The sequence below is a fragment of the Podarcis gaigeae genome, assembly GCF_964106915.1.
Source record: "Podarcis gaigeae genome assembly, chromosome: 4".
In the NCBI taxonomy this organism is placed as follows: domain Eukaryota; kingdom Metazoa; phylum Chordata; class Lepidosauria; order Squamata; family Lacertidae; genus Podarcis; species Podarcis gaigeae.
The window spans coordinates 102,184,601-102,200,172 of NC_139677.1; the positions used below are offsets into that span (position 1 = coordinate 102,184,601).

The 15,572-nt window shown below is 44.9% G+C and overlaps 1 protein-coding gene across 2 annotated transcripts in view; it reads left to right on the forward strand.

Moving 5' to 3' along the window:
- The window catches only part of LOC310843385 (uncharacterized protein), a 50,146-nt gene extending 34,963 nt beyond the window's left edge, over window positions 1-15,183 (forward strand). Inside the window, exons 3-5 of one of the 2 annotated variants that reach the window (XM_083736689.1) lie at window positions 2,675-2,757; window positions 3,674-3,800; window positions 13,334-15,183. In XM_083736689.1, coding sequence (XP_083592815.1) covers window positions 2,675-2,757; window positions 3,674-3,800; window positions 13,334-14,676 — 1,553 coding nt within the window. In that variant the 3' untranslated portion in view covers window positions 14,677-15,183. The remainder of the gene's footprint in view (window positions 1-2,674; window positions 2,758-3,673; window positions 3,801-13,333) is intronic. The other variant, XM_083736690.1, reaches the window with a different exon arrangement.
- The last annotated feature ends 389 nt before the right edge of the window (window positions 15,184-15,572 follow it).

Consider the following 15,572-nt stretch of genomic DNA (forward strand, 5'->3'; position numbering starts at 1 on the left):
CAAAGGAGTCCCTAGGATTTAACTCTGTGTGACGTCGCTCAGCCTCATTGCACAACAGAGGAAACATGTGCAAATGGTTTTCCAAAGCTGGACGAGGAGGTGGACTAGCCCCCCCCCCAAAAAGAAAACCCCACGTGGAGGAAGGGAGGAAAGGTGGGAGAGAAAGGAGAGGAATAAAGAGAGGGATCCCAGCCCATAGTCTGGCTGCTGCATTGCGAACCAGTTTCCCAGTTGTCTCCAAGGGCAGCTCCCCACGGAGGCCACTGCAGCAATCCCCTCGCACCCAGAGCATGGCATCCCAGAACCACATCCTCTCTGTCCTAAAGGGATTGTTGCTGGCAAACCAGCCGGAAATGGGTGCTGCTACTCACTGAGCCTCCAGGGACCTTGGCATGAATGGCTGTGTGTTTGTTAAGCTATCTAGCAGAATAATAATAATAATAATAATAATAATAATAATAATAATAATAATAATAAAAAATTACCCGTCTAAATTTTTAGGCAGATGTCTTTGGCCCTGCCCACTTGGACCTCAGGGGATTGGTCAGATACATACCTGGCCCTCAGAGCAAAGAAAAAGGGACCCCACCGCAGGAGTCTGTCTGAGAGCGGCAGAGAGTCCAAGTGCAAGAAAAGGAGACAGAAGCAGGGGAGTGGGGGTGGGGAGCAACTCCTGAGGACCCCCGGGTGAGGACCCCCACTAGAGCCAAGCATCCATTTTTCACAAGATACAAACGATTTGCTTGTTAGTCGGTTCTGACTTCATGCATTGACTGGAAGGCAGCAGAAACCAGGTTGATTAATCTCCCAGAAATCCCTTCAGTTGCCTCCACATTTTGCATTGCTAGAAGGCTAGAGACTTATTTCTTCTCCTCTTCCTCCTATTTCTTTTCAAAAAGATAGCTCATGGTCTGGGATCTGGTGCAGTCCAGCCCTGTTTCCCAGCAAGACTCATCCATGCTTCCTCAGGGAACCATTCCCCACCTTCAGTTGCCTCCACATTTTGCATTGCAATCTTCTTTCTGGGAGAGCTGCTTCTTCTTCTTCTTCTTCTTCTTCTTCTTCTTCTTCTTCTTCCTCTTCCTCTTCCTCTTCTTCTTCTTCTTCTTCTTCTTCTTCTTCTTCAGAAAATAGCTCATGGTTTGCTTGCTAAGCGAAGCTTTTTCTTCCTCTGACCTACAAATTCTGTAACAAAACAATGTATTTTCTTTGTAGGATTTCCTTGAGCTTTTCATTACAACAGACAGAACTTGGCAGACGTCCAAAGGGTTCCTTCTGATCTCTCAGAGGCTTCCTGAGAGCACAGATGGATGAGCGAGACTTAGCTGGCCCTGGAACAGGAAGAGGCCATGGCAGCCAAACTGGGAGCAGTGGGGGAATCTGGGAAAACCCAGTGCAGAAGATCCTGAGTGAGGAGGGCACCCTCCGCTCAGAGGTGCAGAGCCAGCAGTTGAGGCAGTTCTGCTGCCAGGAGGCCAAAGGACCACGAGAGGTTTGCAGCCGACTCTACCACTTTTGCCACCAGTGGCTGAAGCCGGAAAGGCACACGAAAGCTGAGATGCTGGACTTGGTGATCTTGGAGCAGTTCTTGGCTGTCCTTCCCCTGGAGATGGAGAGCTGGGTGAGGGAATGCGGAGCGGAGACCAGTTCCCAGGCGGTGGCTCTGGCCGAAGGTTTCCTCCTGAGTCAGGCAGAGGAGAGAAAGCAGGTGAGAGAGACTTTCCTCTGGATACTCTCAAGGGGCTCCAAACAGGACAGAGAACATCCCATAATGGTCTGCTGCTGGCCAATCCGTTTTATGGGAAGATGTTATATGGCTTTAGTAGAAATGTTATTAAGAATTAAGTAAGAATAGATTGATTGTGGGTAAAGGTGTAGAATTCAAGGTTAAATTGTGCTAAGATAAATTATGGAACTAAATTTGAGAAAGAGGGAAAGGACTTGCTGAAACAACTAGTTGAACTAGAATACAAAAAGGGAGGTGTGAGGAAGTCAAGAAAATAAGCAAATGAAAGAGAAGGACATGAAAATACTGGGTTTTTTTTTCTTCTTAAATGTTTTTGCTTTTTAAATGTTTTTCTTTTTTAGTGTCTTGATGTACTGTGGTTGTTGTTGTTTTTTCTTTTATTGCTTGTTTTTTCTCTTGTCTGTATTTGTTAAACCCTAATAAATATTTTTTTCTTAAAAAAAGAGAACATCCCATAATGGTCTGCTGATGGCCCATCCGTTTTATGGGAAAGCATCCATGGAATGAGATCTCACAGCCTTTCTCACCATTCTCTGTTTTTAATCCGTGTTTCTTTTTCAGGGAAAGGATCTCTTTGCGGAAATGGACCTGGATTCCAGTGAGGCAGAGAGGCCTCCGTTGGACACCAGAGAGAGGCCACTGGGTAAGGAGGAAGGAGGCTTTTCTCTGTTTGGTCTCATTCTGTTGGTTTTCCAACTCATCTGTGAGTTGTTTTCATCTTGCTTTGGGGGGAGACAGTTGGGAAGGAGGGTCCAGAGGAGGGGAGATGTATTTCTGCAGAACAAACATATGAAATGGGCACAAACGTCCAAATGCTCTCAGTAGGTAAGGCTTTCTCAACGGCCCATCTGCAGTTAGAGATGCCCTGTTTCACCTGTGAGAGAATCCAACACTCCTGGCCTCCTGTTTAACTTTTATCTCTTGCAGGTGACAGAATGATGCTGGCAAGACCTCCTGATCTGTCTTTTCATAGGGGCAGAAGGGAAGCAGCGGCTGTGGAACCAGATCAGGTCAGGGGAAGCTGCCTTGTGGGGCCAGAGGCCGAGGGATGGAGAAATGTCATGGACTTGTTGGGCACAGAGGAATGGCGGGAGGAAGCAGCTGGGGAACCAGGAAGGGAAGACAGCTCAGAGCCGAAGGACTGGAGGTAGAAGAATGATAGGGGGAAGAGGGATAAGCCTGGGAAGATGAGGTGTCAGAAGCTGAAGGGCTTACAGGACTTAGTGAGGTGGCAGAATGCAGTGCAGAATCAGAGGCAGAAGAGGAAGGAGGCGAGTGGGAGAGGAAGGTCGAGAGGCAGAGGTGAGTCAGCATAAGGAAGAGCGATAGGTGGCTCCCTCTCCTTTTGCCAGAAGCCACCTTCCCTGCTTGTGTCTCAGAGCCAGGAGACCCCGTGCAATGCAGGAATCTCTGCTAGATCATGCTAGAGACATTTAAAATAGGCTTATTTTATTTCTAAATTGATCACTGAATGCTAAAATCGGTTTCTAAACAGTGGACAAATGAGAACAAATAGTGGCCTGGATTCACCTAATCAGCCCAATCTACTGCAAAATGGGGCCTGCCCCCCATTGCTCCCCCCTCCATGCCCCCATGAACTCCTGGAATTTGGCTCTAGGGCATTGGGAGGGAACTCCCCAGAACAGCTCATGAGGAGGGGAGAAAGTGGATCCTTCCATTGGGGAAACTCGAATGCTTGCGTAGGCAGAATGAATTGGAAGATACATTGTGGAGTACCACCTATTTGCACAAAGACGAATACCCATTATTAGAACACAGAATAAAATAAGCATCCATATTTAAAATGTGAAGCAAAGCAATCCTATTGAAACAACACCACAATGTACAGGATGGAAACAACAGAGCATTGTGTAGCAGATCATATTTCTGCTGTCTCAAAGGAGGACATTTCACTTTTTCTTTTAGGGTCCAGTGTGCTTTCAAGATGTTGCTGTTCGTTTCACGGACGAGGAGTGGGTGTTGCTGGATCCTGACCAGAGAGCTCTGCATAAGGACGTCATGGAGGAGAATCATGGGATCGTGGCCTCTCTTGGTAAGCCTCCCTGTGGGATCGTCATATCTGCCTGGAAATTCAAAAAATACCACTATGGGACCAACCTCATCTATTTTTACAGAGCTCAACAGCGCCCCCTATAACACCTGGGAAATTAACACCCCCACAATAAAGAGTAAATTACAGTTTTTTCTTTGAACAATCTTCCTCAAATTATTCCTTTTTCTACCACAGTTGGGCTGGTCTGAACTTCTTCTTCTTATTAGTTAGGGTTATTAGTTAATCACATAGAGCAAAAAAATAAATAAGTCATCCCCCCCTTTCAGTTCCATTGCATTCCATTCCACATACCATGTCTGTAGTACTTTGATGTAATCTTCCGTCTCAGTCTTCTTCATTTCAATGGTAAAATTGTTAGCAGATAAAAATATCCTGCCTCTCTTGAAGCCTGTGCGTTATCTTTCACCAATTTTTTTCCTTTTAAGTAACGCAACTAGTTTCACTCCTGGAAGTAGCTTCGGAGGAGTTCCGAGGCCCGCCGAGGGTTGTGCACCCAGTGCCTCACCCCCTCCTTCTTCCGAACTCGGGGGTGATTTCCGAACAGCGGGTGAAAACTGCATCTCTCCCCATAATCAGCCTCTAATTACCACGTGCGAGCTGGATAGATGTTAATATCCACCATCTTCCAAGGCGCCACTAGCGGCCCCCGAGCTGGTCTGAACTTCCGAGGCCATCTTAAATGTCAGCTTCAGAATTGTTAGGAAAAATAAGTAGCTTCAGGTTTTTGTTTTTGTCAGTCTTGGGTTGACCAAAGCGACGACTGGCAGCGAAGCTCAGGTGCTGCCAGCCAGAGAAGAAGCAGGCCTAGGGAGAGGAGAGTTAGCAGCGGAAGGCAGAGAGGAGGGGGAGAGGAACTGTCATCTGAGCTCTGAACAAAGGGGAGAAGAAAAAGAGAGACAGAGTGACAGACAGCTGTGTGAGAGCTACAGGAGTGAGTCAGACACTGGAATGCAGGAAGCATTCTCTGCCTAATTTAAAGATACTGGAAGAGAACTTAAAGATACTGGAAGAGAAGGTGGGGGCTTCCGTGCTGAGGAAGGGGGAGGAGCTCAGTCTGGACAACTCCATCTTGTGGGGAGGACGAAGAGTAGAGGAGCTCCGTCCAAGTTTGTTGTTTTAGCAATAAATCTGAAATAATTAACAGCCAGAGTCATCTCACGTTTGTGGGAGAGACCAAGCCATAACAAGGACTGACATTGGAGATGGAGGGGATGCCATGAGTGGGCCAAACAAAATCCATCCCAGAGAAGAGCTAGGCTTATGGAATCTCAGGTAGTAGTAGCAGTGATGAGGATGAGGAGGATGATGATACAGTGGTACCTCGGTTTACAAACTTAATTTTTTCCAGAACAGGTACCACTGTACTAATAATAATAATTTTTTGTAATGGCTTGGCTCTCCCACAGAAGCGAGACACCGGCAGTAATTATCTCAGGTTTGTTGCTCAAACACATAAATCACTCCGGAGCTCCTTCACTCCGTGTCTGACTTCCAAGTTTGTAGTTGCCAAGTCTAAACTCCGCCCCTTCCTCTTCTTCCAAGAGGGGAAAAAACCCTTTCGCTTCCGCTCTTTCCCCCTCCTCTCACTGACCTTTTCGCGCCTTTGAGTTTTTGGGCTAGCTATTCCTGGCCTCTCCCCTTCTGTCTCTGAGCTAAGATTGGTATTTTGTGGATCTTTGCTATCTGCTGCCTGCTCTCTGTTCTCTGAAGCTCTGCCACTCGGCTGCCCCTCCTCCCTCTCACATTCCGGCTCACATTCCAGTTTCCTTATTTCTCTTTGCCTGCTTTCATACATTCCAGCCTCTGTCAGCTCCGGAACAAAGCTGACATTTTTATTTCTACCCTGCCCATCTGACTGGGTTGCCCCAGTCACTCTGGGTGGCTTCCAACATATATAATCATGAAACATCAATAATAAAATGAGCAACTTATACTGGTGGCCAAAATTGTGGAAACCTTTTGTGGAAAGTGTTTCTGAGGTTTGATGGCTCATAACACCACTTTTCTGTGGAGTAATGTCTGGGACGCGGGTGGCGCTGTGGGTAAAAGCCTCAGCGCCTAGGGCTTGCCGATCGAAAGGTCGGCGATTCGAATCCCCGCGGCGGGGTGCGCTCCCGTTGCTTGGTCCCAGCGCCTGCCAACCTAGCAGTTCGAAAGCACCCGTGGGTGCAAGTAGATAAATAGGGACCGCTCTGGCGGGAAGGTAAACGGCGTTTCCGTGTGCTGCACTGGCTCACCAGATGCAGCTTTGTCACGCTGGCCACGTGACCCGGAAGTGTCTCCGGACAGCGCTGGCCCCTGGCCTCTTAAGTGAGATGGGCGCACAACCCTAAAGTCTGTCAAGACTGGCCCGTACGGGCAGGGGTACCTTTACCTTTAATGTCGTTGTTGTTTTTTAATCGCTTGTTGTTTTTTAATCTTTGTGACCCCAGGGACCAGAGCACGCCAGGCACTCCTGTCTTCCACTGTCTCCCGCAGTTTGGTAAAACTCATGCTCATAGCTTCGAGAACACTGTCCAACCATCTCGTCCTCTGTCATCCCCTTCTCCTTGCGCCCTCAATCTTTCCCAACATCAGGGTCTTTTCCAGGGAGTCTTCTCTTCTCAGGAGGTGGCCAAAGTATTGGAGCCTCAGCTTCAGGATCTGTCCTTCCAGTGAGCTCTCAGGGCTGATTTCCTTAAGATTGGATAGGTTTGATCTTCTTGCAGTCCATGGGACTCTCAAGAGTCTCCTCCAGCACCAGAATTCAAAAGCATCAATTCTTCGGCGATCAACCTTCTTTATGGTCCAGCTTTCATTTCCATACATCACTACTGGGAAAACCATAGCTTTAACTATACGGACCTTTGTTGTCAAGGTGATGTCTCTACTTTTTAAGATACCACTGCCTCCATTTCTTCCCCTTCTATTTGCCAGGAGGTGATGGGCCCAGTGGCCATGATCTTCATTTTTTTGATGTTGAGCTTCAGACCATATTTTGCGCTTTCCTCTTTCACCCTCATTAAAAGGTTCCTTAATGCCTCCTCACTTTCTGCCATCAAGGTTGTGTCATCTGCATATCTGATATTTTTTCTGGCAATCTTAATTCCGGCTTGGGATTGTTCCAGCCCAGCCTTTTGCATGATGAATTCTGCATATAAGTTAAATATGCAGGGAGACAATATACAGCCTTGCCGTACTCCTTTCCCAATTTTGAACCAATCAGTTGTTCCATATCCAGTTCTAACTGTAGCTTCTTGTCCCACATAGAGATTTCTCAGGAGACAGATGAGGTGATCAGGCACTCCCATTTCTTTAAGAACTTGCCATAGTTTGCTGTGGTCGACACCGTCAAAGGCCTTTGCAGAGTCAATGAAGCAGAAGTGGATGTCTTTCTGGAACTCTCTAGCTTTCTCCATAATCCAGCACATGTTTGCAATTTGGTCTCTGGTTCCTCTGCCCCTTCTAAATCCAGCTTGCACTTCTGGGAGTTCTCGGTCCACATACTGCTTAAGCCTGCCTTGTAGGATTTTAAGCATAACCTTGCTAGCGTGTGAAATGAGTGCAATTGTGCGGTAGTTGGAGCATTCTTTGGCACTGCCCTTTTTGGGATTGGGATGTAGACTGATCTTCTCCAATCCTCTGGCCACTGCTGAGTTTTCCAAATTTGCTGGCATATTGAGTGTAGCACCTTAACAGCATCATCTTTTAAAATGTTAAATACCGTATTTTTTGCACCATAACACTCACTTTTTTCCTCCTAAAAAGTAAGGGGAAATGTCTGTGCGTGTTATGGAGGGAATGCCTACGGGTGGCATGCCTACGGATTTTCCTCCTCTAAAAACTATGTGCGTGTTATGGTCGGGTGCGTGTTATAGAGCGAAAAATACGGTAGTTCAGCTGGAATACCATCACTTCCACTGGCCTTGTTATTAGCAGTGCTTTCTAAGGCCCATTTGACTTCACTCTCCAAGATGTCTGGCTCAAGGTCAGCAACCACACTACTTGGGGTATACGAGACATCCATTTCTTTCTGGTATAGTTCCTTTGTGTATTCTTGCCACCTCTTCTTGATGTCTTCTGCTTCTGATAGGTCCTTTCCACTTTTGTCTTTTATTACAGTAATCTTTGTACGAAATGTTCCTTTCATATCTCCAATTTTCTTGAACAGATCTCTGGTTTTTCCCATTCTATTGTTTTCCTCCATTTCTTTGCATTGCTCGTTTAAGAAGGCCTTCTTGTCTCTCCTTGCTATTTTTTTGGAAATCTGCATTCAATTTCCTGTATCTTTCACTATCTCCCTCACATTTTGCTTGCCTTCTCTCCCCCGCTATTTGTAAGGCCTTGTTGGACAGCCACTTTGCTTTCTTGCATTTCCTTTTCATTGGGATGGTTTTCGTTGCTGCCTCCTGTATAATGTTACGAGCCTCCATCCACAGTTCATCAGGCACTCTGTCCACCAAATCTAAATCCTTAAACCTGTTCCTCACTTCCACTGTGTATTCATAAGGGATTTGACATAGACTGTATCTTACTGGCCCAGTGGTTTTTCCTATTTTCTTCAGTTTGAGCTTGAATTTTGCTATAAGAAGCTGATGATCTGAGCCACAGTCAGCTCCAGGTCTTGTTTTTGCTAACTGTATAGAGCTTCTCCATCTTTGGCTGCAGAGAATATAATCAATCTGATTTCAATGCTGCCCATCTGGTGATGTCCATGTGTAGAGTCATCTCTTGTGTTGTTGGAAAAGAGTGTTTGTGATGACCAGCTTGTTCTCTTGGCAGAACTCTATTAGCCTTTGCCCTGCTTCGTTTTGAACTCCAAGGCCAAACTTGCCAGTTGTTCCTTTTATCTCTTGACTCCCTACTTTAGCATTCCAATCCCCTATAATGAGAAGAACATCCTTCTTTGGTGTCACTTCTATAAGGTGTTGTAAGTCTTCATAGAATTGGTCAATTTCAGTTTCTTCAGCACCAGTGGTTGGTGCATAAACTTGGATTACTGTGATGTTAAAAGGTCTGCCTTGAATTCGTATCGAGATCATTCTATCATTTTTGAGATTGCATCCCAGTACAGCTTTCACCACTCTTTTGTTGACTATGAGGGCCACTCCATTTCTTTTATGGGTTCTTGCCCACAGTAGTAGATATGATGGTCATCCGAACTGAATTTACCCATTCCCTTCCATTTTAGTTCACTGATGCCCAGGATGTCAATATTCTTGCCATCTCATTTTTGACCACATCCAAGTTCATGGTTCTTACATTCCAGGTTCCTATGCAATATTTTTCTTTACAGCATTGGACTTTCCTTTCGCTTCCAGGCATATCCGCAACTCAGCATCCTTTCTGCTTTGGCCCAGCCGCTTCATCAGCTCTGAATCTACTTGTACTTGTCCTCCGCTCTTCCTCAGTAGCATGTTGGACACCTTCCGACCTGAGGGGCTCATCTTCCAGCGTCATAACTTTTATATGCCTGTTGTCTTTGTCCATGGAGTTTTCTTGGCAGGGATACTGGAGTGGCTTGCCGGTTCCTGCTCCAGGTGGATCATGTTTGGTCAAAAGTCTCCACTATGACCTGTCTATCTTGGGTGGCCCTGCATGACATAGCTCATAGCTTCTCTGAGTTATTTAAGCCCCTTCGCCACGGCAAGGCAGTGATCCATGAAGGTGTTTTAATTAATTAAAATTAATTAATTACATTAATTAATTAATTAAAATTAATTAATTACATTAATCAATTAATTAAAAGTAATTAATTAACATAATTAATTAATTAGCTTTAATTACGGCCTTACAATGCCTTCCCATGAAGTTTTTAGTTGTGCAGCTGTGAGAATGTGAAACCAAGACTGAATTATTGCCTCTATTAATTGGGCTTCCGATTGGGTTAAAATCTGAGCTATTCCCAGGACATTCTGGCAGTGGAATAGAATTATCTTGAAAGCACCGCTTGCACACACCAGCAACATGACATGGAGCTGAGCTGAATCTTGTTGAAATAGAAAAATAATATATATATATATATATATATATATATATATTTGCTTTCGTAGATTTTCACGGGTACAGGAATGCAGGTTTTGGTGTCCTCGGGTGTCTTCCCGTGTAAAAGTTGGGGTGTCTAGGCGACGTTTCGACGAGGTCTCACTCGTCATCTTCAGGCTGGTGCTTTCGGCTTCTTGTTACTGGAACAGAGCGGGATCTCAATGTTTGAGTTCCTATAAATACTGTAGAGGGGGTGTGGTGTCTAGCCTCCAATGTTCTGGGCAGAGAGGAAGTTCCCAGGCTAGTGTGCCTTTTCTTCTTTTGTTCCTTAATTACTTGAGAGATACCTTGAGTGATTTCTTGAGTGATATCCTGAGTACCACTTAGGTGGGTCATTAGGTGTGGATTAGTTGCTAAAGTCTTTGTGTCTTGACCTCTTGAACTTTGTGAAGAGTTTTCCTGAGAAGATGGCTGTATTGCACTTAGTTGTGCTTTGGCTTGGCTTCGTGTATAGGGGCGAGCTGTGGTTTTGTGGCTTGTGTCAGCCAGATCTGTGTGGGGATTGCAGGGGGGTGCAGCATCCGGAGGTGCCACCATGGATTGGCTACTGGATGGTGTCAGTAATTCATCTGTGGAGAGGGTCTGGGTTTGGGTCTGGTGTGGTTGATTGGTGTTGGCGTTCTGTGTGCCTCTGGATCTGGTGTCAGTTTTTGTGGGGAGGGCTAATTTCCAGATGTCTGGCAAGCGGGATGTGTCGTCACGCTTGTTCATGTTGTGAGGGTGTTTCTCTATCTCGATGGCTTCCATGATTATTCTCTTGTGGTGATGTTCCGTGTTAAAGAGCAATTTGGAATCTGCAAAATTAATTTCGTGTCCTGTTTCTTTCATGTGTTGGAAAAGAGAGGAAGTTTTTTCTTCTTTTTTGACGGCATTCTTGTGTTCTGCGATACGTGCATTTATTCGTCTGTTTGTTTGTCCAATGTACGTGGCTGGGCAGACTTTGCAGGGTATTTCATAGATCCCTTGGTTTTCCAACTGGATTTTATCCTTGGGGTTTCTGAGGATATTGGCTATTTTTTGGTTGGTGCAAAAGGCTGTTTTGATATTGTGTTTATGGAGGATTTTGCTAATTTTATCTGTAGTGCCCTTGATATAAGGAAGGAGGGCCATGCCATTGTTTTCTTCTGTGTCTTGGTTTTTGGGGGGTGTTTCCTTTTGGATTAGCTTCGTAATCCTGTTTTGCTGGTATCCATTGGCAATTAACACATTTGAGAGATTCTGTAACTCAGTTGTCAAGTGGTCTTTGTCAGCCAGGCGTTTGGTTCTGGAGATGAGAGTCTTGGCTACGGAGTTTATTTGTGCAGGGTGGTGGTGTGATTGTGCATGTAAGTAGCGGTTGGTGTGTGTTTTTTTCTGGTAGATAGTGTGTCCTAGGGAGCCATCAGGTTTTTTGTAGATTAGGACGTCAAGGAAGGGAAGTTGGTTGTTGGCTTCTATTTCCATAGTGAATTGTATTTTGGGGTGTAAGTTGTTGAGATGTGTGAGGAAGCTATCCAGTTTTTCCTTCCCGTGTGGCCAAATTACAAAGGTGTCGTCAACATATCTGAGCCAAAGTTTGGGTTTGTGTTCTGACTTGTCTAAAGCATTGGTTTCAAAGTGTTCCATGTACAGGTTTGCGATGACCGGTGAGAGGGGTGATCCCATAGGTGCTCCTTCTATCTGTTTGTATCTTTGTCCATTGTGGATGAAGTACGTGTTGGTTAGGCAGTGGTTGGTCAGGTCCAAGATGTATTCGGGGGGATTGTATTTGTTTTGAATAGCTGTCAAGGCTTCATTAATGGGCACTTGTGTGAAGAGAGATACAACATCGAAGCTCACAAGTAGGTCATTAGGATGTAGGTTTTGCTTCTTTATTGTTTCTATGAACTGGAAGGAGTTTGGTACGTGTGAAGAGATGGATTCTGCATAGGGCTGAAGTTGCTTGGCGAGAAATTTAGCGAGATTTTGTAGAGGTGAGCCTATGGAGCTGACTATTGGTCTGAGTGGTGTTCCTTCTTTGTGTATCTTGGGGAGGCCGTAGAGTTTGGGGCATCTGGATGATTTTTCTCTGGGGATGATTCTTAGCTGGATTTCTTCACTGATAGGAGAGCACCTATGGGATCACCCCTCTCACCGGTCATCGCAAACCTGTACATGGAACACTTTGAAACCAATGCTTTAGACAAGTCAGAACACAAACCCAAACTTTGGCAAGCATATATATATGCTTTCGTAGATTTTCACGGGTACAGGAATGCAGGTTTTGGTGTCCTCGGGTGTCTTCCCGTGTAAAAGTTGGGGTGTCTAGGCGACGTTTCGACGAGGTCTCACTCGTCATCTTCAGGCTGGTGCTTTCGGCTTCATGCTTCAGTATCAGGGAACGCTGATGTGGAACGCTTCAGTTTGGGCTAAGGTATTTCCTTTATGTATTTGGGGGCATTTACATTTCCATTAATGACGCAAATTCTGCCCACACCTTTTGCTGCCATACAACCCCAGATCATCACACTATCTGGGTGTTTCACGGTCGGTGTAATGCAAGTAGCGTGTAAATATTCTCTGATTCTTGTCCTCGCGTATTTCATGCCATCACTACCAAGCAAGGAGATTTGGGTCTCATCCCTTCAAATAACACTGTCCCATTCTTCCACTGTCCACTTAACAAGGGTTTAGTCTTTCAAGCTTTGCTTGAGAGATAACAATGGCTTTTTCCTTAGAATTCTAACATTTCGACCAGTCTTTGCACACTACTTCAAATTACATTGCACCATGTCATCTTGTATACACCCAGATGATATTCTTCTTTCAGGTAGGGACAGTCTCTCCATTCTTCGATCGTCACTTGCCTTTGTGCACCTTTTCCTGCCTTAACCAGTCTGATTTTTTAGTGACTGAGAGTCCATATACGTCTTCAAAAATATAGAAAGGCCAGCTTTGGTTATGTTTTCCACAATCTTTCTTCTAATTTCTTAATAACTGTAGCCCTGTTCACTTAATAGTACTATTTTACATCGCTTTCTGGGTGACCAATCAACTCTTTGTGCCATTTCTTTAATTTTATTATGTTGTTCAACCTCACTAAATGAAAGAAGACAGAAAACCAACCAACTTCTTAGCAATCACGTAACACACTGACAAAAGTCAACCTAAGCAAGTTGTTCTTCCTTTTTCTGGTTTTTTCGCTATAATGTTTGATAGAATACGGGTAATTAAACAAACTTTCTTGAATTGCATTCTTGATTAAATTAAATTATCTTTCCATTGATATATAATTTTATAATATTACTCCAAAAGAAGCAGAGTTTTGAGCCATCAAGCCTCTGAAATATTTCTCCAAAGGCTTCTGCAATTTTGACCACTACTGTATATCAAACAAAGCAACATTCAACAACACATCAGAATCTCATAATAAATATGTTGGTTAATGACAAACAACACAGGTAATGAACACACACCCAACTCCCTTCAGTTCTTCTCGGAGGCTCTAACCCTTTTTGTCTGCATTGCAGATTGTGATGAATCGGAAATCGAGAACAAAGGTGACCACGATAAAATCCCCAGAGAGGAGAAGCCACGTAAAAATTTAGAGTGTGGAGAAAGCTGCAGTCAGAGCTCCCATTCCACTTCCCATCAACAAAATCTCATTGGAAAGAAACCATATCAGTGTGTGGAATGTGGAAAGAGTTTCAGGAAGAGCCGCGATCTCACTTGCCATCAAAGAATTCATACAGGGGAGAAACCCTACCAGTGTGTGGAATGTGGAAAGAGCTTCATGAAGAGCTCCCATCTCACTTCCCATCAAAAAATTCATACAGGAGAGAAACCCTATCAGTGTGTGGAATGTGGAAAGAGCTTCAGTAACAGCCGCAGTCTCACTTCACATCAAAGAATTCATACAAGGGTGAAACCATATCAGTGTGTGGAATGTGGAAAGAGCTTCAGTGACAGCCACAGTCTCACCTCCCATCAGAGAATTCATACAGGGGAGAAACCCTATCAGTGTGTGGAATGTGGAAAATGGTTCAGTCAGAGCTCCCATCTCACTGCCCATCAAAGAATTCATACAGGGGAGAAACCCTATCAGTGTGTGGAATGTGGAAAGAGCTTCAGGAAGAGCTGCGATCTCACTTGCCATCAAAGAATTCATACAGGGGAGAAACCCTATCAGTGTGTGGAATGTGGAAAGAGCTTCATGAAGAGCTCCCATCTCACTTCCCATCAAAAAATTCATACAGGTGAGAAACCTTATCAGTGTGTAGAATGTGGAAAGAGCTTCAGGATGAACAACCATCTCACTTCCCATCAAAGAATTCATACAGGGGAGAAACCCTATCAGTGTGTGGAATGTGGAAAGAGCTTCAGGAGGAAGTACATTCTCACTTCCCATCAAAGAATTCATACAAGGGAGAAACCCTATCAGTGTGTGGAATGTGGAAAGAGCTTCAGGAAGAAGTACATTCTCACTTGCCATCAAAGAATTCATACAGGGGAGAAACCCTATCAGTGCATGGAATGTGGAAAGAGCTTTAGTCACAGCAATAGTCTCACTTCTCATCAAAGAATTCATACAGGGGAGAAACCCTATCAGTGCATGGAATGTGGAAAGAGCTTTAGTCAGAGCTCCTCTCTCACTTCTCATCACATAATTCATACAGGGGAGAAACCCTATCAGTGTGTAGAATGTGGAAAGAGCTTCAGTCAGAGCTCCAGTCTCACTTACCATCAAAGAATTCATACAGGGGAGAAACCCTATCAGTGTGTGGAATGTGGAAAGAGCTTCAGTCAAAGCTCCAAACTCACTTCCCATAAAAGAATCCATTCAAAAGTCGGAAAAACCATTTTACAGCTTTAGGAGCTAAGAAATCCGCACCTTTATTACCTTGAGTTTATCTGATTGACATCTAATGCCTTTTGAACATGTGGTGTTTTGTGTTTTTATGTTGTAACCACCCTGAGACCTGTGGGTGTAGGAATATGCGCCAATATTTAAAGACCTAGGCGTCTCCCCCCCATAAAATATTTAATTTGGCCTGTGGCGTTTGCCCTCCTAAGTGTATGGCATCATACTGGGTCATAAGGAAAGGGTTAACTAAGTGTAAAATGATTAACCAATAGGAACCCAAGGGGAGGAGTTAGAGTTGTTAAGAAGTGAGTCTGGAGTTAGAGAAGGGAGAGGGAGGATAAGTCTGTGGGTGGGGCTAGTTTGATGCGAGAGAGTGAGAGAATCTGTTAAGAGGAGTCAGTTAAACAGCTGGGATAATCAGTTAGAAGGTATTAGGAAGGTATAGGCCGGTAATGAAACTAAGGTTAAGAAACTGACAAGAAAAATTATCTGAAACCGGGACTTCTGGGTTGGCGCCATCGTTTAATGGCGGATTCTCTCTGAGCTCCGGAGGGAATCGGCTCTGCAGAGACCGGGTCTTACCGCTGCGGCGACGCGGCGACCCTTAAAATCACAGGCGTAGAAGCCTGTGAGTGTAGTGACTTGGCGGGCACCATTTGCGCCCCCCCAATCTGAGCCTTTTTAAAGGATTCGGAACGGGGACGGGTGCGGCGCGGTGCTGAGAGTACTCCTTCATCTGCGGAGTGAAGCCGCGAGCCATTATCGGAGAGCGCTGACTTTTTCCTTGGAACATTCAGACTTTAAAACAGCAACCCGTAATACGGAAATTGGAATCTTAAAGAAAAATTTTGCGGGTCAGGAACGAGCGGGGAAGGGTTAAAAAGGAAGTCCACCCCCCCTTTGTA